Source organism: Aedes aegypti, chromosome 3 (genome assembly GCF_002204515.2).
Source record: "Aedes aegypti strain LVP_AGWG chromosome 3, AaegL5.0 Primary Assembly, whole genome shotgun sequence".
Classification (NCBI taxonomy): domain Eukaryota; kingdom Metazoa; phylum Arthropoda; class Insecta; order Diptera; family Culicidae; genus Aedes; species Aedes aegypti.
Window position 1 is genome coordinate 312,536,775 of NC_035109.1, and position 25,193 is coordinate 312,561,967.

General features: G+C 39.0%; 1 protein-coding gene across 1 annotated transcript in view; it reads right to left on the minus strand.

The window, feature by feature from the left end:
- The window catches only part of LOC5569782 (MOB kinase activator-like 2), a 521,979-nt gene that overhangs the window by 478,843 nt on the left and 17,943 nt on the right, over window positions 1-25,193 (minus strand). The window contains exon 2 of the mRNA XM_021855727.1: window positions 18,463-20,074. Within this exon, the coding sequence (XP_021711419.1) occupies window positions 18,463-18,467 (5 nt within the window). The 5' untranslated portion in view covers window positions 18,468-20,074. The remainder of the gene's footprint in view (window positions 1-18,462; window positions 20,075-25,193) is intronic.

Below are 25,193 nucleotides of genomic sequence, written 5' to 3' on the forward strand. Positions count from 1 at the left end.
TGATTCCAGCCACGGGGATTCTTGGGTATTGAGTTACCAAAATGTATGATTCGACACTGACACGGCTGACGGACGGACGGATACTTTTTTTCGCAATTGGAGCAGCTCATTGACCGAGGCCGCCGGAGGAGTTCCTACGATGCAAACCTTGCCGACAGCCTTGGCGATAAATCATTGACCAGGCAACCTTGGAGAGCCATGAAACGCAACGTTATTAATCAACATCACACATACATTCCGAACGATCTGTCTTGGCCGCCTCGCACTGGGGAAGTTTGCGAGCCAAGAAAAGTGCCTCCGCCGGTTGTGTTCGCATGTTTTCGGGCAGAGCCCAGCAGAGTCATGCTGAATTAGCGAAATCTTCTCAAAGCTCTGCAGCACTACCAGTGTATGTGAGGTTGTTGTTCATCTTTCAACGCTTTGAAGCAGTGATTCTCAATCTGCAGCATATTGCGGGCCAAATCGCGAAAACGTAAGGAACATAGAAATTATGCTACTAAAATATATACCGAGTAGAGCTGGAACGAATCGTGATGTATTCTTCAATAAAACTGCTAATTGTTGTTTCCGGGACCGGGAATATCTCTGCATCTCCACAATCACCACGAGAAGGGTGTTGATTAGTGAAGTAAGAAAAATATGTGGGAGTTACCTTTGATCGCTAATGCGATCCATGGATAAGCGGAAAAATACTCTATTGAAACTCTACTTGAAACTAGAAAACTCTTGGGAGTCAGTTTTCGCCACCCCAAATAAATATATTTAAAGAATAGCAAACAAGCATAAAACTTGTACAAAAAAGAGAATAAATAATAAAATAGTAGTCCAGAATCGATTTCAACGTTCAACTCAGTTATAACAATTCATGACAACATATGAACGGAAATATATCAAATGCAGGATAATAAACATGAGCTCAACTCGGTGCTATCTAAGCCTTGTTCTTGCGAGTTGTATCTTTCATATCTTGCTTCAACTTCTTCTCTTCTTGTTTCTTTTTCTTTTTCGCTTCTGCTTCTACCTTTGGTTGCATTCGGATAACCTTTCGATTTTTTTTTCTTCCTCGGCGCGCCTTTTGTCTTCTTCCTTCTGCTCAAATTCCTGTACAAATTCATCCGAAGTCAGCACGTGATAGCGTTTGGATTTGCATTCTCGTTTAGCTGTCCGTTTTGGCGTTGGTGGTGTATTCAGGAAATCCTTCAATGGGGTTCTGGAAAGGCCAGGTTTCGCAGTTTCAGGAACCATCTTCGACGGTTCTTCCGGGATAGCCTGTAATCCGTCAGCTGCTCCATTCATACCTGAGGTTCAGGAAGGGCCAGGATTCGCAGCATCAGCAACCATCTTCAACGGTTCTTCCGGGGTGGAATGGAACCCATTAGCTACTCCATTCCTATCTGGCGTTCCATTGTTAATATCAGCATAAACAAAATCACACACCAGATCATTTTCGGGTACGTTATCATCCATGATTTTGAATACATCTGGGTAGTTTTGTTCCAACGTTGAAAATATTTTGAACAACGCTGTATCTTCATCATTATCCAAACAAACGAACTGTGACTTGTATTTTTTCACTCTTGTCTCACCGATAGCTGCCGCACATTCTTCGAGTATCCTCTTCACATTTATGAGTTGTGCAGGGGTTTCGGTGGCTTCCCGAGTCGATTCAACATCACCAGGCTCAAATAACGGTTATTCAGGATCCTCGCGAACGGTAGACTTTCCCAGGCACTTAGATGGATCAATGGCATTCCGATCCCATGGGTAAAGTCCAGAAGCTCGGAAGCCGTTTTTGATGGTTTTTACGGTTACCGAATTACGTAGGCAATCTTGCAACACTGTTGCAAAATTGTGCGCGTTCACGCAGCCTTCAGGGTTCTTTTCGCGAAATCTCTGCACAGCTTTAGGCCATGCGTTTTTCATTGGTTTGAAGACAGAAACATCTGCCGGTTGCATTATGCTTGTAACGTTAGGGTACAATGCGATCAAAACAATCCCAAGTTGTCGGCATAACTTTGATGTTTCAACGTTGATATGGCTACTGTGGCCGTCAATAATAAAAATGACAGGCTTTTTCACCTTCTTGGTCACTAGATAGGGATGCAAGACGTTTCTGATATAATCACAGAATACAGGGGTGGTCATCCATCCGGTATCAGATTTAACCACTCTCCACATTGAAGGAACTGAATCAGCCACAGCTTTTGGGATTGTTTTATACGGGTAGATGATGTTTGGAAAACATGGTTGTTATGTTGAGTTTACTAGAAGTTCTCTCGACGTCGTAGACGTTGCGGCTTCCTCGCAAAGCGAAGACGGTTTTGTTTGTTGGGTTCAATTGAAACGAAGTCTCATCTCCATTTATTATGCGCCGCGGTTCTTGAAGAATTTCCATGAACCTTTCCTTGATCAGGAATAGCTCTATTTTATCATACCAGGAGTGTATATCCGAAAGAGAGACAGTCGCACTGGCCTTCGTAACAAATTCCGGGGTCCGCAACGACATCTTTGGATGTCGTTTAAAGTACAGTTTCACCCATGTTTGACCTTGATGATAATCGAAAGATCTTAAAATACTAACAGCACTTAACAGCAATAAAATGAACGTTTTACCTGGCATATTTTGAGGAAATTTGTGTTCTCTGGGGTTCGCATCCAAAAAATCCTTCACATTACCCAACAACATCTCCTTGGTAACGGGAAACCCTCGGCTCTGCATATCATACACCCATTGTTCCACTTCCGTCTCTTCGTCATGTGTCAAAACCGTAGTCGGTCCTGAAAGGAACACGGTTTGGTGCTTCTTCATAAGCAAATTTTCCTACGTTGAGAAAATTCGTAAAGAAAAGCCGGAAAAACTATGCTCCAACTCGTGGAAAATTTTCAAAAAAACATCTTTTTTTTTTTTAGTATCATTCCAAACATTACATTCATTTCTTATATCTAGGTGTTCTGTGTTATTAGACAACACTATCATCCTAATTTGGTAAAACAAATTTAAGATTTTATTAACATTTTGTTAACAATATATTACATTTCATTTGCCGTAGCAGTTCAGATTTTTTACAGGTGAGTTGATTTCACCTGCTTATAAGAGAAAAAAAAACGCTTTAAATAAACTTAACCTAAACATATTACGCATTAATCGTGGCAATAGAAGATTGTAACGATTTTTGCCTGAAATTATTTATTAGTTTATTTGACATTTGTTCCAATGTTTCAACATTGGATATTCTATGTAACTCATTGGTACTATACCAGGGAGGAAGTCTCAGAATCATTTTCAAAATTTTATTTTGAATTCTCTGCAGAGCTTTCTTCCTGGTATTACAACAGCTAGTCCATATTGGTACAGCATACAACATGGCTGGCCTGAAAATTTGTTTGAATATCAAAAGCTTGTTCTTAAGACAAAGTTTTGATTTTCTATTAAAAAGGGGATAGAGACATTTTACATATTTATTACATTTGGCTTGAATACCCTCAATATGATTTTTAAAAGTTAAATTCTTATCTAGCATGAGCCCTAGATACTTAACTTCATCTGACCAATTTATTGGAACCCCTCTCATCGTGACAACATGTCTACTTGAAGGTTTCAAATAAAGAGCTTTTGGTTTATGTGGGAATATTATTAGTTGAGTTTTGGAAGCATTAGGAGAAATCTTCCATTTTTGCAAGTATGAAGAAAAAATATCCAAACTTTTTTGCAATCGACTACAGATGACACGCAGGCTTCGTCCTTTGGCGGAGAGGCCTGTGTCATCCGCAAACAAAGATTTTTGACATCCCTGAGGTAACTCAGGTAAGTCAGATGTGAAAATATTGTATAATATTGGTCCCAAAATGCTGCCTTGAGGAACACCAGCTCTTACAGGAAGTCTTTCAGATCTGGAGTTCTGATAATTAACCTGAAGTGTTCGAAATTGAAAGATTCGAAAGGCTACCCGACGGATTAAAATTAGTTTGTGAATGAGCATGATTATGATCTTCCTGATGGGTATGATTCATGATCAAGCGATAGTTAACTGAAAAATGAGCATTGTTCGATACTCTACCAGGCAAATTCCGGAAACGACCGTTATCGTAACGGATATTATCTTTCATCTGTCTGGCACGAGCCTCAATGACCCTTTTGCGTGAAGCACAATTCCAAAAATTGGACTTATGGTTAGCCCCGCAATTACAGCATATGAATTTGGTGGTATCTTCCTTCACTGGACAGACGTCTTTGGCGTGAGAAGAACCTCCGCAAATCATGCATTTAGCATCCATGCGACAATTTTTTGTACCATGACCCCACTTTTGGCACCGACGGCACTGAGTGGGGTTCTGGTAATTTCCTCCAGGTTTCTGGAAATGTTCCCATGTCACACGGACATCAAACAAAAGTTTTGCTTTTTCTAAAGCTTTAATATTATTTAGTTCTTTTTTGTTAAAGTGAACTAAATAAAATTCTTGAGAAACCCTTTCCGAATAATGACAGATTGGGTTCTCTTTTTCATAATGATTACTTGAACTGGGGAAAATCCAAGTAAATCATTTATTCTATTTTTGATCTCTTCAGGTGACTTATAGTCACTTGAGAGACCTTTCAAGACAACTTTGAACAAACGTTCAGTTTTGTCGTCATAAGTAAAAAAATTGTGCTTCTTCTCTTCAAGATGTTTGAGAAGAAGTTCGCGATCTTTAAGAGTTTCCGGCAAAACGCGACAGTCTCCTTTCTTTGCGATTTGGAAGGAAACCTTGATTCCCTAATGGAGTTCAAGATCTCCTGCCTAAATCCCCCAAATTCGGAACAACTGACCACGATAGGCGGCACTCTTTGCTTCCTCACTTGAATCAAAGAGCCTGGGCTAGAGGCTGCTTCGATTTAGTGTTCGGAAAATTTGTCTAGAGCATCGAACTGATTGCTCATTTCGATACAATTATTCATTTCACCCTTGGAAGAAAGTTCGCATTCCGGGGAAACGTCCTTTCTTCCATTCTTGCCACGTGTAGTGACAGTTTTAAAACCCACTTTTTTGGAAGGAAGTAGTGAATTCAGAGATTCACCCTTCCTTTTGTTTGTTGTTGATACCATGTTCAATTAATAAACGAAAGAAGACGTGACCTTCGAGAGGTTTTTTCCCAAGACGGTGTCCAAGAAGGATTACCACCGCTAGCTTTCGCCAACGGGTTCAACGAAAAATCGAAGGCACGGGTCCAAACAAGGATCGTAAAGGGATCAATAGTAGAAAAAATAGTACTGAAAAGTACTGTTTTAGTAGCACTGAAAAGTACCGTTTTGAATTTTAGCACTGAAAAGTACTGTTTTTGTAGCACTGAAAAGTACTGTTTTATTGCTTTAAGTAGTTTTTAAGAAAACTTCCAAGAGCAGAGAGAATTTGTGTACGCACAGCACGAAAGTACGATGCGCACTGAAAAAAATATCTTTGAGAAGATAATTTCATAAGCTTTAATCGCTGAAATTTTTGAAATGGTATTTTTTTTTCGTTTTTGAGTTATGGCCAATCTTGTAAAAAATGTGCAAATGTGCCATTTTGAGCCTTTTCTTTGAAAAATCATAGCTCAAGAAAGAAGCATCGTAGAAAAAAAAAATCAGGGTCGCTTATTTTCCCGGAAAACTCAGTTGGATTTTTTTTTTTTGTTTTCCTCTGACACTACTTACTTTGAAAAATCATAACTCAAGAACGACGCATCGTAGAAACAAAGTTTTCTTATGAAAATGAAAGCAAATTTTCTAAGGAATAAAAAAAAATTAACTGGAAAAAGTTTTCCACAAAGTTTTCCACCGTTGAGAAAATTCGTAAAGAAAAGCCGGAAAAACTATGCTCCAACTCGTGGAAAATTTTCAAAAGTAGTACATCTTAAACATTTCAGTGATTGAAATTTATAAAATTTTGTATTTCTTTAAAAATCTTACACGAGTTGGAACATAGTTTTCCCGGCTTTTCTTTACGAATTTTCTCAACGGTGGAAAATTTTGTGGAAAACTTTTTCCAGTTAACATTTTTTCCTATTCCTTAGAAAATTTGCTTTCATTTGGCACATTTGCACATTTTTTACAAAATTGGCCATAACTCAAAAACGAAAAAAAGTACATTTCAAAAATTTCAGCGATTAAAGCTTATGGAATTATCTTCTCAAAGATATTTTTTTGAAAAATTTCCACGAGTTGGAGCATAGTTTTTCCGGCTATCCTTTACGAATTTTCTCAACGGTGGAAAATTTTGTGGAAAACTTTTTCCAGTTAATATTTTTTTTATTCCTGAGTAAATTTGCTTTCATTTTCATAAGAAAACTTTGTTTCTACGATGCTTTGTTCTTGAGTTATGATTTTTCAAAGTAAGTAGTGTCAGAGGAAAACAAAAAAATTCCAACTGAGTTTTCCGGGAAAATAAGCGACCCTGAATTTTTCTCAATTTTTTTTTATTCATATATTGATAAGCCCTGCCTGTGGAAAAAGTTTCATGAAAATCTGAGACCCTTAGGCTCCCTTTTTACGGAAATAAAAAAAAAAACCCCAGTAGCTAGCTCGGCCTCGGAATATGTACTTCCGTATTCCTTTGGTCTCTGTGCCTGATGGGTATAAAATAAACGTTAAATTAACGAGTTTTACATAATAATTTCAAGAAGTATTACCATTTTCTCCAGCGGGTGCAACACGAAACGCAACTCCAGTAGTTTTTGTTTACAAATTTTGACAGCTTAGTTAGGGGTGGCGAAGATTAACACCAGATGGGATTTGAAAACGCCACAAAGGGATTTCGCCACTGGCGATAATTGAAATCGTTATATTTAATGTGTTATAAATCACCACTCAAAAATAATACAAAAGTAGTAATTTATCCATACATAATTTCTGGAATCATCAAGAGTGGACTTTTTTAGAGATGCGGTGAATGATCTGAATATGCAAATCGTTGGATTTAGTGATTTTCCGACAATATCCATATTTGCATGTTTTTTAATGATTTTAAAAATTAGGTGGTACTACTCAGGTTTATTCAAAACCGGTTCAAAACAAACTGCCGGGCATCAATATTTGTCGATTTATTCAATAGTCTGAGCCACAAACTAATTTATATGCTCAGAAATGCTGAATGTTTCACTAGGGTGGCGAAATATAACACAGTGGCGATTTATAATACATCTACCCTAGTAGAAGACAAGTCGACATTCATAATGTCAAACTATTTATGGGTTATTTTATGTAATGAGAAAAAAAGGTATGTGTATGTTAAAATTATATTCAGCGTTTTTGTCGACACATCTAGTGACGAATCAACAATAGTTTGCTTGAAATCTACATAAACATAACCTTACCACGATCAATGAGCTGAGAAGCAGGCTCTGTCCTGGTGAGGACGTAATGGCAAAAAGAAGAATCATAGGAATGTCTGGGATCATTGCTGTATTTGATGATGTGAAGTTTTGGAGCATTCAAAGAAATTGTATTTAAGAAATTAGTCAAGAAATGTCTAGAATAACTGAAGAAGGGGACGAAATACTGAAAAAAAAACTCCTGGAGGAACTTCATGAGAAATTCCTTGTTGAATTTACTGAGACATCGTTTTCACTGTCCGGCCATAGAGGACTTGCACTGGTTTCACAAAAATGTTGCTTTCCTTTGAAATTCTACATTTCCTAATAAAAATTGAATTGAGATTGATGCAAAATTTACTAAAGTCAATGTATGGAGACAATTCAACTTAAATTATAAGAACATTTGTGGCTACACTTGTATGAAACTTTCTCGTTTCACTTTGTGAAACTTTTTCACAGCTACTGTTAGTTTAGGTTTGGACATGAAAACGTCATAGCTTGTATACACTTCAAAAATGCGTTTTAGTATAATAATAGAATACTAAAATCTTAATATCAAAATTCGTTTTTGGAAAATTCAAACTGTCCGGGAATAGAGGCTGTCCAGCCATATAAGACTTCCCCCTAAATTTTCATATTCTTAAAATGATGAAATAAACCAATAAATAAAATCAATGAATTTTTTAAAAGGTAACTATAAATTTTCTTTTGTCCAAAAACGTTCCGTGAGTCGCATATTTGGGTTTTGACAACCACTGGCAATCCGCGAGGTACATAAAGACCTACACTGCTTTAAAGCTTCATTGAAAAGCTTGAGACGTCATAGCGCAAATGAAAAAAAAATAACAGACAAGCACACTTGTCTGAGCGACGGGAAGTCGTAAAATATGATCCAAAACACATGTTGGAGGGTATCATATGGTTTGGGCCCAAGCAAGGATGAGAAGTTCTATGGAAATTAATGTTGCTCCATAAACTTCCGAACGGAACTAATTAATTACGGTGCCAAATGGCGACGAGACATTAATTTTATACCCATTTCGACAGTTGTGCTACAAAAGAAGTTATTGAACTCTTCAATACCAGATGTGTGATCAATAATCCCTTTCTTAGAAACATTCCAATCAGGATTTCTTCAGTGAAACGACATTCATCGTTTTTCGAGCGACTATCACAATGGCCAATGGCTTCACTCCCCCAGCACAGCGCCAAAGGTCACGTTTCTCCGGGTGACAACATCGTCTGTTGAGCCATTGTGTACAATCCTGACGAAGGTGCATTCCAGGAATGCCAATCCTTTTTGCTTTTGTGCGGGAGCTGTTGGAGCGCTCTCCAGATTTCAAGCGGGCCCAAGAGGTGCCACATGTGACGGTGTTACATCATTGTGAAGGTGTTTTCCGATCCTGATTGTTTTGTTGGATTTGTTAGAAGCATGAAGAATGCATGAATAAGACACATCTGATGCGATTAATTGTATGGTGTGGTGTCACTATGGTGTGACTAAGTCTACCAGCGTAAACTTGATTTATGTTTTGCTTCGATGGATAAAAATATAATTACATGAAGTACGTCATGTATCGACCCATGAAGCTGAAAGCATGCTCTACAAAACGATTCCTTTAAAGATACACAGAAATAATTACTTAAATGATAAAAATTTGTGTTGTATTTAAGGTGAAACAGTTTGGAATCTAACTTCTAAGATTGCATTAAAACTTCAAAGGCACTAATCTCGCGAAAGAATCATCCAAATACAGTGCACTTTGTATTTTGGCTTTGTGCACTACTTGAAAGCGTAAAATAAGAACATTAGGAATGTTTGCCTTCTACTTCTCCAGTTTAGTGCCTATGAAAACGCGAGTAGGGTCACAAATCGGCCATTGTGATGGCCATGTTGGAATTCCGAGATGTTTCGCCTTAATTGCTAATAACATCGTCGCATTCGATTTTGAAGTACGATTATAGCAAGCGAAGAAAACTATCCCATCTGTTTCGGTCCTTGATCAGCAATGTTTTGCAAGTTGTAACAAACTTGATGAACAACAGTAGAGTACGAGAGCCCCAAAGAGAGAGCGATGATGAAACTTATTTCACTTGCTTATTTACCATTGGAGATAGGTGTCTTATTTTACAGGTGTTGTTTATCAATCCCAAAACATCATATAGCAATAGTTCCCCTCGGGTTTGGAGCTTGCTTGGATGGGTTTTATCATGTAGAGTAAGGTGGGGCAAAAGTTCGACCTTAGTGGTATAATCAAAGTTTCCAGGAAAATAATTGCAGATGAAACAAAACAAATAACATACAGCGAACCTTCATCATATTGGCTATAACTTTCCTGAACAAACTTGTGTCAAAATATTTACCCATTTTTAGTTATAACAGTTTCAAAATTGATTGTCTTATTCGAACTTTTGCCCCACAAGTGGGGCAAAAGTTCGAATCTAGTTTGGGGCAAAAGTTCGTTGGCTAAAACACAAAATATCAATACTTTTATGCCAGGCATACTTTCTACCAGCCGTAAACTTATGTTTGCCGAAAAATACACACTAAATTTTCATAAAAAAATGTTCAAAACAGGTTTAATTGTAATACACCCAAAAAATAGCAGTTTTTCGCAAAACTAAGGGAAATGTAAAATTTTTGTGACATTTTTCGCACGATCAGGCAAATTTCGCTAAATTTGAAGATAATATGTAGATTTCAGGAAATTTGAAAAATTTTCCGTGTGTTTATACATGGGTCGAACTTTTGCCCCGCAGATTCGAACTTTTGCCCCGCTATGGGCCAAAAATTGATTCCAACTATTTATGGAAAAACTAATCCACGTCAAAGCATCCCTATGAAAGGCCTAGAAATGCCCTTACATAAAATATTGAAAAATATTGTATCTTCATTTGGTTCCATGCATCGAAAGTTTGACCAAATATTACAATATTTACGTCTAAAAACAACAAATAGCCATAACTTTTCCAAATCTCAATCGATTTTTATAATATTTGGAGTGAAAGTCTCTTACTTAAAAAGCATTCGAACCACCATGACATTTCTAAGTTTTGTTTTGATTTGAGCTAGAAATCTTAAAAAGAAACTCTTGCCCCACTCGAACTTTTGCCCCACTTTACTCTACTGTTATACTGCCCATAAAAGCATAACTGTCCCATATGGATTTCCTAAAAAAATCGTTTGGCGGGCTGCACATATTTTTATGTATATTTTATGTAAGCTCATAAAATTGAGCAGTTTGTTCGAAAACATTGCGAACAAATTTCAAACTAGCGCAGTCCCATATTGAAAAATGAAGGCATAACAGTTTCTATATAGAACAACTTGCAAAAAGTTTATTTGTTCTTTAGGGAAAATTCCTTGCAATTCAAATTTATGGCGAGGGCATATTGGTTGACATTTGCCATCTGCAAATTAACCCTTAAAAGGCGTGGACGACTTTGTCTCACGGTTTTGATCATATATTTTGACTCAATAGAGTAATTCTCAAAATGTTAGCGGTATTGTGAAGGGGATTAGTTGCACCTTCGTATGCACCCAAAAGAATTTGGAATATAGTATGTATTAAGTCTAGCGATCGCATGTGGACACTTTTTGAACCACAATAATTACTTGACCATTTGACATGTTCAGATAACGGAGGCCAGAATTTTCATTATGCGATTTTGTAGAACCGACCCAAATCTTATTTTGTTTTCCATAGAAATCAGATTTACTCGACACAAGATGACCATTGGAAGCAAATCTGGTCATATTGATTACTTGTGACCATTGTACGTCTAATTTAAATTATTATTATTCGAAACTTAAGAAAACCACTGTTTCAGCAAATTAAAACTGTTGTAGGTAAATTTGAATCATTCTGGACGTATAGATACCATTTTAGGTTTTGTTCAGTAGCTCCGGTATTGAAATTCGGAATTTAAAAAATAATCGCGTTATGAAAGTTCCGATATCTGAACATTTCAAATGGTCAAGTGAGTATTGTGCTTCAAAAAGTGTCCACATGCGATCGATAGCCATCATACACTCTATATTCATATACGATCCCATTGCCCATTGCCAAACGGTATACAAATCTTTGTGGGTGCATATGAAGGTGCAAATAATCTCCTTCACAATACCGTTAAAATGTTGAGAATTGGTCTATTGAGTCAAGAGATATGATCAAAAACGTTAAACAAGGTCGTCCACGCCTTTTAAGGGTTAATGCCACCTCTGCCTTTGTTCAATTTCGAATTCGTATTCCAAATTTAAAAAAAAAAAAAACTAGAAAATATATGGAATAATTGGACATTTTCTCTTTCTCTAAAATAATTACGTTATTTGAGATTGATCTTTTCTGATAAAAATCAGAAAAAATGTTCCCTTCGGCGGGGTAACAGTTCGAACTATCTGATAAAGTTTGCAAATTCCCTAAAATCCACATTTTATTTAACGAAATTTGCTTGAACGTGCGAAGAAAGTCACCAAAATTTTACGTTTTCCTTAGTTTTGCGAATAACTGCTAATTTTGGGCATATTATCAACCAATTAATCTTCTTTTGGATATATTTGGTGAAAAATTAGTGTGTGTTTCTCTGCAAACATCAGTTTATGGCTAGTTAAAAGTATGTCTATCATAAAAGTAAATATGTAGAAGCCAATATGTAGAAGGTTCACTGTGTGGTATTTATTTCAGCGGGAAATATTGATTATTTCACTAACTACTTTTGCCCCGCTTTACTTAATGCTTTATGCTCAAAACAGTTCTCGAACCAGAGGCGACTCGTAACCTCACTGTTTACCTGTTCTACGCATCTAAAAATGCCTTTTTCGACAAATTGAGATCATGAAACAAAGAGTAAATGATTGGGATCTTCCTTTCTAGCAAATCTTCACTTGATAGCTGCAAATTGGTTGCGTAAAGTCAAGAATTTCTATTCGTGGAACAGGTAGATTTGAGGTTAGGGAATCGCCACTGTCTCGAACAATTATTTTTATGAACATTTTCTCAGTTAGACCACCATTTGTAATTCAAATCTATGGGGTCATTTTTGTCGTAATTTTTCTTGGATCCCGAATATTTTTTACACCAAATTTGTAGGAATTGAAACAAAACTGTTAAATATGAACCCTCAAATATTCGCTGAATCACAACATAATATCAGGAATTCATACAATTTACCTAATTATTGGTCAAAGGTCGATTATCTTCAAGTGTTTTGATGGAATTTACAGGAAGGCCTCAACGACAGTGCTGTGAGAAATTCATATTCAGCTGAATCATTTGAATTTAACATGAATCAACACTTCAACTTCCAAATGCCAAAGGCTTTCTGAACAGCATTCTGGACATTCCATCTTTTCAAAATCATAAGGTTTAGGTACAGTCAACTCTCCATAACTGGATGTTCCATATCTCGATATCGAGTTGAAGAACCAGAGTAAGTTGGGTTTCATGGCTAATTTGGACCGTAGGAAAATCATGGGATAGAACTAGTATAAAGTACTCATTTAAACATGATCAACAGCGCCACATGATGGCAAAATTATAGTTCAAACTGTTTTCCGGATGCCCTTGACTTTCCGAACAATTTTGCCGAAGACTCAAACTTTTCTTCTCATCTAGTTCACAAGATAGAATTTGTTTCATATACAGTCGGCCCTCCACATCGCGATGTTCTACATCTCGACGTCTCTCCGTATGTCAATAATTTGCTTGGTCCCTGACGTCGGTTTATTTTCAATTTTCCTGGTAACGGAGTGGTTTTTAATTTAGTATTGATTAAAAATATTCTTAGTCTCGATCTCTCCCTATCTCGATGGTCCATTCGATGACGAGATGTGGAGAGTCGCCTGTATTTTATCAAGTATGCTTACTAGTGCCACCAAGTGGCAAAATTAGGAATCAATCGGTCTGCCTTTCGGATGTCATTTATTTTCTGGACAACTTTGCCGAAGACTCGATCTTTCTATCTCATTTGAATCACAAAAAATGAGTTGAGAATGCTCAATTTTACATGTTCACTAGCGCCACCTATCGGCAAAATTTCGAACAAAACTGTTTGTATTTCTTGACCTTCTAAACAACTTTGTCGAAGACTCAAACTTACTATCTTGTCTGGATGACGAGATAGATGCTCATTTTTATATGCTTACTATCGCCACCTAGTGGCAAAATTGCGAAACAAACTGTCTTTTCCCTGTAGGGGGAAGTCCTCTTTGGCCGGACAGCTGCTATGCCCGGACAGTTTGAATTTTCCGAAAACGAATAATGATATTAAGATTTTAGTATTCCAGGATTGTACCAAAACACATTTTTGCAGTGTATACAAACTGTGATGTTTTCATGTCCAAACGTAAACAAACAATAGCTGTTAAAAGTTTCACTCTGATACAATCTACCAAAAAAATGTGAAACGATAAAATTTCATACAAGTGTAGCCACAAATGTTTCTCATAATTTAAACTGAATTGTCTCCGTACGTTGACTTCACTAAGTTTTGCATCAATCACAATGCAAAATTCATTAGAAAATGACGAATTTCAAAGAAAAGCAACCTTTTTTGTAAACCATTGCAAGTCCTCTATGGCCGGACAGTGAAAATGTTAACCTAATAACTGGGATCTAATTTATAATTCGCTTTTTTCATGAATGTAGGGTACAAAAAACAAACAGCAACAAAAATAAACCATAAACAACAAAACTTTCGGTCCTAGGAGGCCTTATAAAGTGCTGTAAACATGATGCTTTTAAGGTAAACGAGCGCACGAAAAGCAGCCACAAGATATTATATACAGTCATCTCTCCATAACTAGATAGTGAACGAACCATCAAGTTAGGGAGATATCATGTTACAGAATACTAAACCAGTGCAAATATGCGATTTAAGGGACCATCGAGGTAGCCATGAACACTAAATTTCACTATGGTTCTCTAACTAAATATTGAGACTCGGAGATCTAGTAAGGGAGAGTTGACTGTACCTAAGAGCACACTTCAACCTTCAAGCTGACAAATAAATTGTGAAGAACTATAAACGCGTTGAATTCCCGAAGACATTTTTATCTGAATACGAGCAACATAGACTATGACATATGGCGAATCGATCTATGGCGCTGATCAAGAAGGAGTTTATGGAATTGGCCTATGATCTCGCTTGATGCTTCATACGCTACGAAGCACCCTTTGGCCTTTCTGTGGGTTTGGTGAAAACTTTGATGGTGAAAATTATAGTGTCCGAGCATAGAGGACATAGTGTCCGGCCAGAGTGGACACATTTCAGTGCACACCATTTTTGGTACATAATGTAATCCACCATAAAAATGAATTGTAAAGGTTTATTTTTGTTCTCATGTGAGTTTTTACTTAAAATAATGTGATTTTTTTTATACTGTACAAAAATTAACGGTAAAACTAATGTAGATTTTGAAATAGTACCAAAAAACAAAAAGTGTCCGGGCATAGAGGACTTGACCCTATGTCCTTGACCTACTAAACAACTTTGCCGAAGCCTCGAACTTTCTATCTCGGTTGGGTGACAAAATGTCGAATGCGAAAACTTTGAATGCCAAAACGTCGAAAGGACAAAACATCGAAAGGAAAAAACGTCGAAAGACAAAATGTCGAATGCCAAAATGTCGAATGCCAAAACGCCGAAAGAATTAAACGTTGAGGAGACAAAACGTCTAAAACAAAAAAGTACGCGAATGTTTGACAAAACGTATATCTATTTAAAAAAAAGAGTGTGAAACAAAATCGATTTCTATTTAATCGATTAATTTTCTGAACAGTTAATATAGCGAAAAATACATTCTTTTCCAATTTTATCACCATAATACCGTATTTTTTAACTAGATTTGGAAGGGATAATGAAAAAATCCTGTTTAAAATAGCCAAAACATGCCGAAATTGTATTGGAGTATCTCATGAAAATGCTAATTTTGAAATAAAACTTTCAACAATGAGACAGATGACAGAGAGGAGATGACAATGTCTTTGTTGCTGCGTGTTAGGTGACAATTGATTCACTGTATTTCCCCCATTATTTGGTTTTTGAAAGATTAAAATATACATCTATTATCTACAAAACAATCGATGTATAGAAGTCGATTCAATGATACATATTGAAAAACTAGCAAAATATCCTGATGAACAACAACAACGTCAACAGATATTGACGAAGAGCATATCAATTGTATTCAATTCAATTGTACTAGTTCGATAAAAAAATGAGCAAATTTAAAAGAATAAAGAATTCACAAAGTGTCAAAAAATTAGTTGTGAGTTTGATGAAGTTGTCCTCTTATCATTTCTGTATTTAAGATTTAGTTATATGAAAGTTACCATACTTCTTTCAATATATCTTCACTATCACACTCAACCAGTTGCATTTCCTTGTTTCATCACCAAATTTGCATATAATATGCAATTTGTTTGAATGGACAATTCCAATCATTATCTGTTTGTTTTATAATCTGCAGTTGTCCAATTAGACTTATTTTTGAATTCATAGAACAAATTAAAAGTGAGCATACAAGTCACATCTGCACTCATTACCTTCATTTGATAAAATTATTATACCTATATCAAGTTTCAATTTAAATTTGCTTCTCGCCAAGCCTCACTGCTTCTTTTCTCGTCAGAAATGCATTTTAGATTGTCATTTTTCTAAAAATTTACCCCATGCATGCTTCGATGAAGATACAATATTTTTCTGTTCCAACGGCGTTCGTATCGCAACCATTTTTTTCCTTAGCAACGCAAGTTATCCAAAAATAACTGCTTTCGACGTTTTGTCTTTTTGACGTTTTTTCCCTTTCGACGTTTTGGCATTCGACGTTTTGTCTTTTCGACGTTTTTTCCCTTTCGACGTTTTGGGATTCGACGTTTTGGCATTCGACGTTTTGTCTTTCGACATTTTGTCCCTAAACCTTCTATCTCATGTGAATCACAAATAGAACATGCATAAATTGCTCAATTTGACATGCTCACTTGCGCCACCTAGCGGCAAAACTGCAAACCAAACACGAAGTATTTTAGAATGTCCTTGACCTGCTGAACAACTTTGCTGAAGACCGCACCACTGATGATCTATCAGCATCTCGAGATATAGCATCATGAATGTTCCTGTTTTGAGGTGATGCTACACTTTTCAGGATGATTCAATATTGAGCAGTGTTTTGCAATACTTTTTCAAGCGAGTTTGTATTAATGACGGGTAGTGTAGGTAAATTCAATTCGTGATCATTATTACGGTGATAACAATTCAAATAAAAACAACCGTTCGATTTTGGCAGGGTTAGATTTAGCCAATGAAATTGTTTGACATGTTGCCGAAATCGAACGGGCACTGTACTCCTTTTAGAATGCTATTCAAACTTATTATCGGTTGGAACGCCCTTCTTATCATACCTTTTTATTATTTGAAAAGTTTACCTCTGATTATGTGAAAATCATGTACCCGATTCTGCGGTTTCTGCGAGAAATCGTAATTCAAAACATGTCCAGCTGATTTTATACGTACCCTGCTCAGAATTCTGATAAAAAATTACCCAGGTGAGAATTGTGTCTCGATTTCAATGATACCAGTGATACCAGTGATACCTGCCGCATGAAACATTGCCCATTTCCCTAAGAATTTCTCAAGGTTTTTGTTCAGGATATTACCTTTGGAAATCCAAACAGGAAATTTTCAAAGGATACCTTTAAAAATGTACAACTTTTTTTTATCGATTTTTTTTTTAGAAAATATGTAAATTCTTTGTCCTTTACGAATTTATCCATAGACTTCTTCCAGAATTGAATACTTTACAAAGAATTCTTGTGCAAGACTTTTGTTCAAAATTTCATCCAAAATTCAACCACGAATTCTTCTGAGGCCCCTGCTCCTACCAAAGTACTCTCAGATAGTTCTCTGGTAATATCTTCATGAGTTTTCCAAGAATCCCTCGCTATGTCTAAACCAGCAGATTATGGAAATCGAATGTATCTCGCATTTTTTCCCGCTAGATATCAGTATTTGGTCTACATTTTCCTAATCGGAAGGTTTCAAAATATTTCATCGGTGAAATTTTTCCCAATCATTTTGTATGGGCTGAAATGTGTAGGAAAACGTGATTTACATAGGCTGTGTATGAAAAAATAGCTAAAAAGTGAAAAAAAAAACAAAATTTCACCGATGGAATATTTCAAAGCCTTTTTCTTATGAATATATAAGCCAATTACTTAACTCTAGCGGAAAAAAATCCGCGGTACATTCGAATTCCATAATCTGCTGGTTTAGACATAGCGTGAATCATTCCAAGGATTTCTCCATGAATTCAACCATCAACGGATTAATCACAAAATGTTCGTTCAAGATTTCTTTACAATTTTCAACCAGATATCTCTCTAAAGATACGCCAAGGAATCAGTCCAGCGATTCCTCAAGGGATTCCTTCAGAAATCTCTCAATGTAGTCTTCAAGGAATTTCTCAGACATTGCTCCAGGAATTTCAGCATTGTAAAAAAAAAATGTTTTAGAAATTTTTGAAGAAAGTTATGAAGATATGAAAAATAATATCAGAAGAATGAATGAAACATGAAAAGAGCAACACTCCTCATTAGAGCATTACTTTTTCGTATGAAACAATCAAAATAGCTGCTCCTATAGATTTCCGTATGGAATAATCAGAAAAGCAACATCGTCGTTTCGCACCCTTTATGTCGTTTTTGTTGCTGCATTGTCAAAACCACATTCTAAAGAGATGTACTGTAACAACCATCCGAAAATCTCTATACCGCAGAAAGCGACATCAGACAATCCTCATAAATTTGCCTTGGGGGAAAACAATCACACGATGTTTTAAAAGGCCATCAACGAAACCTGCTTCGAAGAGCACCCGCGAGAGCCTCGAACTGTAGCAATAAATAGCGCAGCAGGACATTACACATACCACCAAAGCCATCGACGTCAAACTGCGAGCGCGAGAAACATCCTTTGCGGTGTTATTTATAACCACGAGAAAGGACGAACCTGTTTATTTTGGTGTTGGTGACTACGAGTTGGATCATATGATTACGCATAGATATGGACAAAATAGTGATTCAGAGTTGCCTCGAGACGTTAATTTTCGATTTTTAAAGCAAGGACAGACACACTTACCCCATAAACCAGTCCACGGTGTCACGCAGATATTCGGGAAGTCGCTCCAGTTTGGCGGCTTTTTCTGGCTCTCCGGGTCACTCGACGAAAATTGACTTAATCCCTCGCTTTTTTCTGCTACGGCTTGCTGCTTATGTTTCTATTTCCACCTTGCTGCAGCACACCACTTCTTTGCTGTTTCCCTCCCCGATCCTACTGCCTCCCCTGCAAATCACTCGATTTTCTCGACTATGAAACTCTGCTTTCGCAACTGTTTCTGGCTTTGCGTGAAATTCACACCAATCGTAACCGACAAAGATCGACGTTCGTCGCCACAACACAAACTCGGTCGATCCAAAAAAAAACAGAAGTACTGAGAAATACACACTCTTATATAACGACGCACCACTTTTCCACTTGCCTATTTTCTACAACCCGAACACTGTGTGTAGTTTTCGGCCGAGGAAAACTGCAACTGATTTCCCACTTTTTCCGCTCACACTTTTGGGGACACTTTTCGGCTTAGGATTTCATAATCACGCCACAAACGCGACTGCCTAATGGCACACGCCGCTTTTCCTCTAATGCGAGGGCCAGGAAAAACAAGCAATTTTGCTAATGTTTGGTCGTTTGATTTGGATTACACCACTTCCTGGAAGGGTCGAGAATCGAGAACGAGATTCTTCCGGGGGAGAGTAGCCGTGAGAGATTGCATACACAGCCCCTAATTCACAGCGAGATTCGGATGCTTTCAAATATCTAATATTGCTGCGTCGTCGTCTGGTTGTGGTTCAGATTCATTGATTTTTCGGGTTTTTTGACGATTCGAGAATGTGCCTCCAGCCGTCGCGAGCAGCGTGCTGGAAATGTGTGGCACGTAGCCTAGTTTCTTTTATTTCGGGGGTGGAAAGGATATCACATCACCGCATACAAGCAAAACCCCAAAGGAAAAACACCCCCTTTCCGTGAATGGGATACCTCTTATTGGGGATGAACAATACCACCAACTAAAACCGAACCCACCACACACTATATCACACTACTATTACTCTCGGGAGCTTAGAGGATGACTTTGGGTTTCTTCGTTGCAGGCCTTTCGTCCGTAGGACGTCTTTTTTCGGAACGAAAATAGCCACGCTTCCACTGTGATGAAAACCCAGACCCAGAGATTCTTCAACGCGATTTTCCAAAAAACGGGACGCACTTTTCGCGAACGAAGGAAATTGTGTCACACTTTCTACGACTCGTTTTTCTTCAGCAAACTTCGAATTGCGAAACAACAAACCACAATACGGAGGATAACTACGCAAAGTCGATTCTGTGTTGTCGTCGTCTTTGGCTAGCTGCTGATTCAGACGATGAGAGATGATGACGGGAGTTTTTCCTCGGTTTTCCTCTTACACAACAACGCACGGAGGATTTTCCTTCACGCGATGGGATGCTCTCACGCTCTCGCTCTTTCTAGATTTTCTCCGATGGTGTGTTTTTGGGTGGCTGGTGTGTCAACCGACGGAGGATCAAGAGGAGCAGCAGAATTTGGGCGGCAGGCGCGCGGAGTGCGCGTTTCGAGAAAATTGGCGACCTTCTCCGCACTCGGTGCTCACAACTGGCCGGATGTCACTGTGGGTCCAAGCTGGAAACGAGAGGAAAAATTAAAAAAAAATAACATACATTTTATGATAGTTTTAAGTATGCGATATTTTTCTATTATATAGTCAGCGAGGATGGGTCTGACCATTGATTCTACAGTCATCAAGTACATGTTTGCAGGTGTTGATGCTGATGTAGTGTAATTATTTTCATTTCCGTTCTCATTTTGCAGCGGCTGGTGCGGCAATAAGAGCACAAGTCAGTCCTAAGGCTGGTTCAGGGAAAGGTAATGGTCGTTTAGTCTATGCGGACCACATGAACACCATAGGAAAGGATAGAAAGGGTTGGGGTAGCGTATAGGGAATATCGTGTAGACTTGACACAGTAATGCGAATCTTGCGTGAAAGGTAAATGGGTTAAAAGCAAACTAATATTTATTACGAGGAAAATTTAAAAAAAATCAAATTGGGTATTCGTTCTATTGTGGAAGACCTATGCACGGTGTTGAAACTAAAATAGTATTTCAGTGTCCAAAACCTAAAAATTGTCACATTGTACTTTGCAATGTGACGTGTTGAAACTATCCTTCATCTGGAATATAGTGAATCGAAAAAGTTTATTTTGAAAACATACATTAATTTTGAAATATTACATTATTTTAACATAAATCTGAATCTCTTCCTTTGTCTTATTACTGCGGTACGGCGGTACCCCGTCTTATCATTGCGGTAATGCTTCCCTATTGTTGCGGTATAGCATAGCATAGCATAGCATAGACTGACTGTACTGCCCATAAACGCATAATTGTCCCATGTGAATAGGAAATCCAGCAGATATGGGACTGATATGCTTTTATGGGCAGTGTACATGTCAATGGTTGCTACTCCATGACTGATCGGAACTGGTAAGAATTGCACTACGATCCAAATGAATAAGGGATGGGAGTTTCCGCTTACTCTCGAAGTGCAATTTTAGCAGATCTAGTATTATTGATCAATAACGGCGCCGGCCAAGTCCTTACAGTCAGTTGGAATGGAGAAGGAATGTTAGGGTGTAATGATTGTTGCTTCTAGAGACCGAGAATACCTCTGCATCTCCACAATCGCCACGGGAAGGGTGTTTATTAGTGAGGGAGGAAAAGATCTGGGAGTCACCTCTGGTCGATGATGCGATCCATGGACAAGGGGGAAATATACGACTTATATTTAAAGCTAGTTTTGTATTTTTGTCTCGAGAAGTTTTTGGTAGAAGCTTTAAAAAATACGTCAACATCTATGATGTCGAACAATTCAAAAGATGTTTTTATGAATGACGAAAACTGAAAATTACATGTATATATTTTAAATTATATGAAACAGGAATAATGCCGACACTTGTCATGTTGAGTTTCGATTTCGATTAGCAAATTCACAGCCTCCTGACACCGCCCATACAACCCCATTGAAAAGTATCGAACAAACATCTCTGGTTCCCACTGGGAAGTGGTTCCCACTGACAGCTCAATGTTTGTAAACAAATCTCGCATAACTTCCCAGGTAACCATTAAGCACTGTTATAAGCGGTATATGGGCCGCTTAACAGATTTTCAGTGCCAACAGGCTTTATATAAAATTTTCAAGTGCTTTTAGGCACTGTGACCTTCGGGCACTGAAACAAGCCGTATATGGGTATATAACGCTATTCCACAGTGCTTGTAAGCCTTGTGCCTGCAAGCAGCATACAAAGGCTGTCAATGCTGTTAAGAGGCTGGTGTACATGACGTTTATGCCACACGAATCAAATTTGGCTTCGTTCAAAACAAATCACGAACGATGATGCAATTTGTCAAGAATGACAAAATTCGAAGCAGTATTAAATAGCAACAAAATTGTTATTACGAATGATTAAAAGAAAATACGTGGTGCCGTGATCCTGATCGCAATTCTCGCATTCCAGATGGTCTCCGGATTAACGGGAGGTTGGTGATTATCTGAATCCACCGCAACGAACGAAAAAGTGTGAAACTCTCGCATTCCAACCGACCCGGAAACCGCCCGGATTGCGATAAGGGTTGCGATACCGGGAAATACGGAATACGTTGATTTTGAATGCTCTCAGGGGGTTTTCCAAGGAATGTATATGTAGAAATTATGATATCAAATTTGTTTTGACGATTTTTGTTTTGGTTTTCGCCAAAATGTAGAATAGATTATGCAGGTTCAACTACATGCAATGTATGCCGTCACCCAGCATCTATAATGTTTTGCTTTATGTACGATTCTGAGCAGGGTAAATCAGAAGAGCAACGATGGAGCAGATGGGAATGTGGCCGGAATCATCAGATAGTAGGAGATGGGAGAACATTAGTTCGGGCCGGAGTCATTCAACAAAAAAAAAAATACAACTTGGATGAGACAGAAATAGAAGGAAAAGTACTTTATCTCTTTTTTTTTCTTTTTTCCTCCACCCACGTGCTATAATTTTTGGACATCTTTCACTTCAGAGACTCGGAACGAGTAGGCCGTTTATCAGCCGAATAATTCGCCAAAAGTGGCTTTTGAGCGGCCCTTAATCACGATATAGTTCCAATAAGCCCTGTTGGCCATGCCTTTAAATCGACTATAGAACTGATTTGGTGCCGATTTTTACGGCTTATTGGTTACTTGGGTTCTGATCTCGCCCTAAAAGCCATTGGTAACCAGGTGTGTAGCTCGTTGTTTCTGAGCATTTGCATGGATTTTCATGTTATTTAACAACGTTATGGGGAAGAAATGATCAATATCTACCTGCTAGTGATGTTGGTTTGGATGCTTATTCTTTCATTTGCTCAGAAACATCCAGCTACGCACATGGTTACCAACGGCTTTTAGGGCGTGCCAACCGGCACATCAGGATTGATACCAGTGAGATCCTGATTATGGCATACTGGTCGCGATACAAACGGACAAGGCATGGAATTACGAGTAGGAGTGCTTCGAGCACATTGGGACCAACGCCAGTACGGCCCCAATTATGTATACTGGCAGCGCACGACAAAGGACAAGTAACGGTATATGTACTGGATAATATGCTTTGAGGCTGACAGCGGCGACATTCTACTCCCTTAGTAGGGTCGGGTGACACTGGCCCGAAACGGCGAGTGGGTTAATGGCGCAGGCTGCCCCCGTCCCGTAAAACCGTGGCAGGCCTTAGAGTACGTTCCAAATCCGTCGCCTGGTTGTTCCAACTGGGCGGGAGTAGGCTCAGATGCCATTACCTGACCTGCGCCGATCCGGCTCTGAACATAGTACCCCATAAAGGACTATGTCAACCCTAGCATGGCCTCCCTGCTTGCATAGATAACCATGGGATTATGAAGGCGACTATTCCAGCGGAGATGGATAGCGGCTCTTAGGGGGACCCATAAGAGATGATCAACCAAAACAAACAACTAGCGGAATGTGAAGGAGAGGCTTCTGGACCTATCAGTAACCGGCTAAGGTTCCCGCCAAGGAAGGAGACGACCAACTTTATTGAAAACAGTGTGGGCAAAAGCCTAGATACTGTGACGACGGCAGGCACTGGCCGCTCCAGTGCAACATGTGTGGTGACCGATGGCCCGGGACTAATCGAGGCCATGGATCGCAATAGGGAGTACCTCCCTAAAATGCAGGTAGCTGCTGAGCAACTTGATGTCATCATCGAGTATGTTAAGAGCAAAACAAATATCAGCAAAGACTTGAAAACAAGTCTACTGAAATTGCGACAATCAGTCCTAGCTGCAAAGCAGGACTACGAGAAAGCCAAGGAACAACTGGGCAAGGTAGAAAGCCAAAAAGACACTAGGTCGTGTCAGACCGAAGTGTTTTCCTTCACAGGCAACGCGAATATATCTGATGATATTATTCGATACGCGATGCGGAAGAGGGAAGCTTCCGGGGATGAATACGTGGCGAAAAGACGTATGGTTGCTAAGGGAAAAGTGACCTACGCGGCCGTCCTCCAAAGCGGAAAAGCTGGCACGAGCCAAGCCCCGCGATCAAGAGGACATGGCAACAAAGGAGAGGCCAACACCAATCCTAAGGCCAAGAAAGCCAAGAAAAAGGAGCCACGGGTTAAACGGAACCAGGCAGTGCATCCACAGGAACCACGGGCGCAAGGCAACAGCAACCCGTGGATATGAGTTGGAAATAAGAAAAAACAGAGGAAACCGAAAACGGAGCCCAAGGAGAGCGCTAAACCGAAAACAGCGAAACGTAGGAATTTAGGCGAAGCCCTCGTTATCAAAACGGAGGAAGCAAAATACGCCGAGGTTCTGAAGGCGATGCGAAGCACAGAGAAGCTATCGCCATTGGGCGCAGACGTGCGAAGCATAAGGCGAACTAGGATTGGTGAAATGATCCTAGTCTTAAAGAAGGACGCCAAGGAAAAGGGTGCAGTCTATAAGCAACTGGCACAAGAAGTACTTGGTGACGAGGTTGATGTAAGATCCCTTACTGCTGAAGCGACTCTCCAGTGTAAAAATCTGGATGAGGTCACCGATGCAGCGGAGGTCTCGGCTGCCCTCAAAGAGCAGTGTGACATCGACGTAGCCAGTAAGGCCATCCACCTTAGAAAGGGCCCGCAGGGCACCCAGGTGGCGGCGATCAGGCTGCCGGTCGCAGAGGTCAACAAAGCGAAGAACTTGGGCATACTCAAGGTAGGCTGGTCGGTTTGCCGGCTGAGCATACAACAGCCTCCTGAAGTTTGCTTCAAGTGTTTCGGGAAGGGCCATAAGTCGTGGAATTGCAATGGTCCCGACAGAAGTAAGATGTGCAGAAAATGCGGCGCTGAAGGCCATAGGGCAAGCGATTGTAAGCAAATCGCTAAGTGCCTAATATGTGTCGACAGAGCAGACAACGGACACTTAACGGGCGGACCCAAATGTCCGGGCACAAGCGGAGTATCAAAGCAGCCAAAACGGAAGTAACACAGTTAAATTTAAACCACTGTGATGCAGCCCAGCAGCTGCTTTGGCAGTCAGTCTCGGAAACCAAGACTGACGTGGTGTTATTATCGGACCCATACCGCATACCAGCCAACAACGGGAACTGGGTGGCGGATAGGTCTCAACAGCTAGCAGCTATAGGGACGACAGGACGATACCCAATCCGCGTGTTCTATTGTAGTTGTTACGCGCCCCCAAGGTGGTCGATTGAGGAATT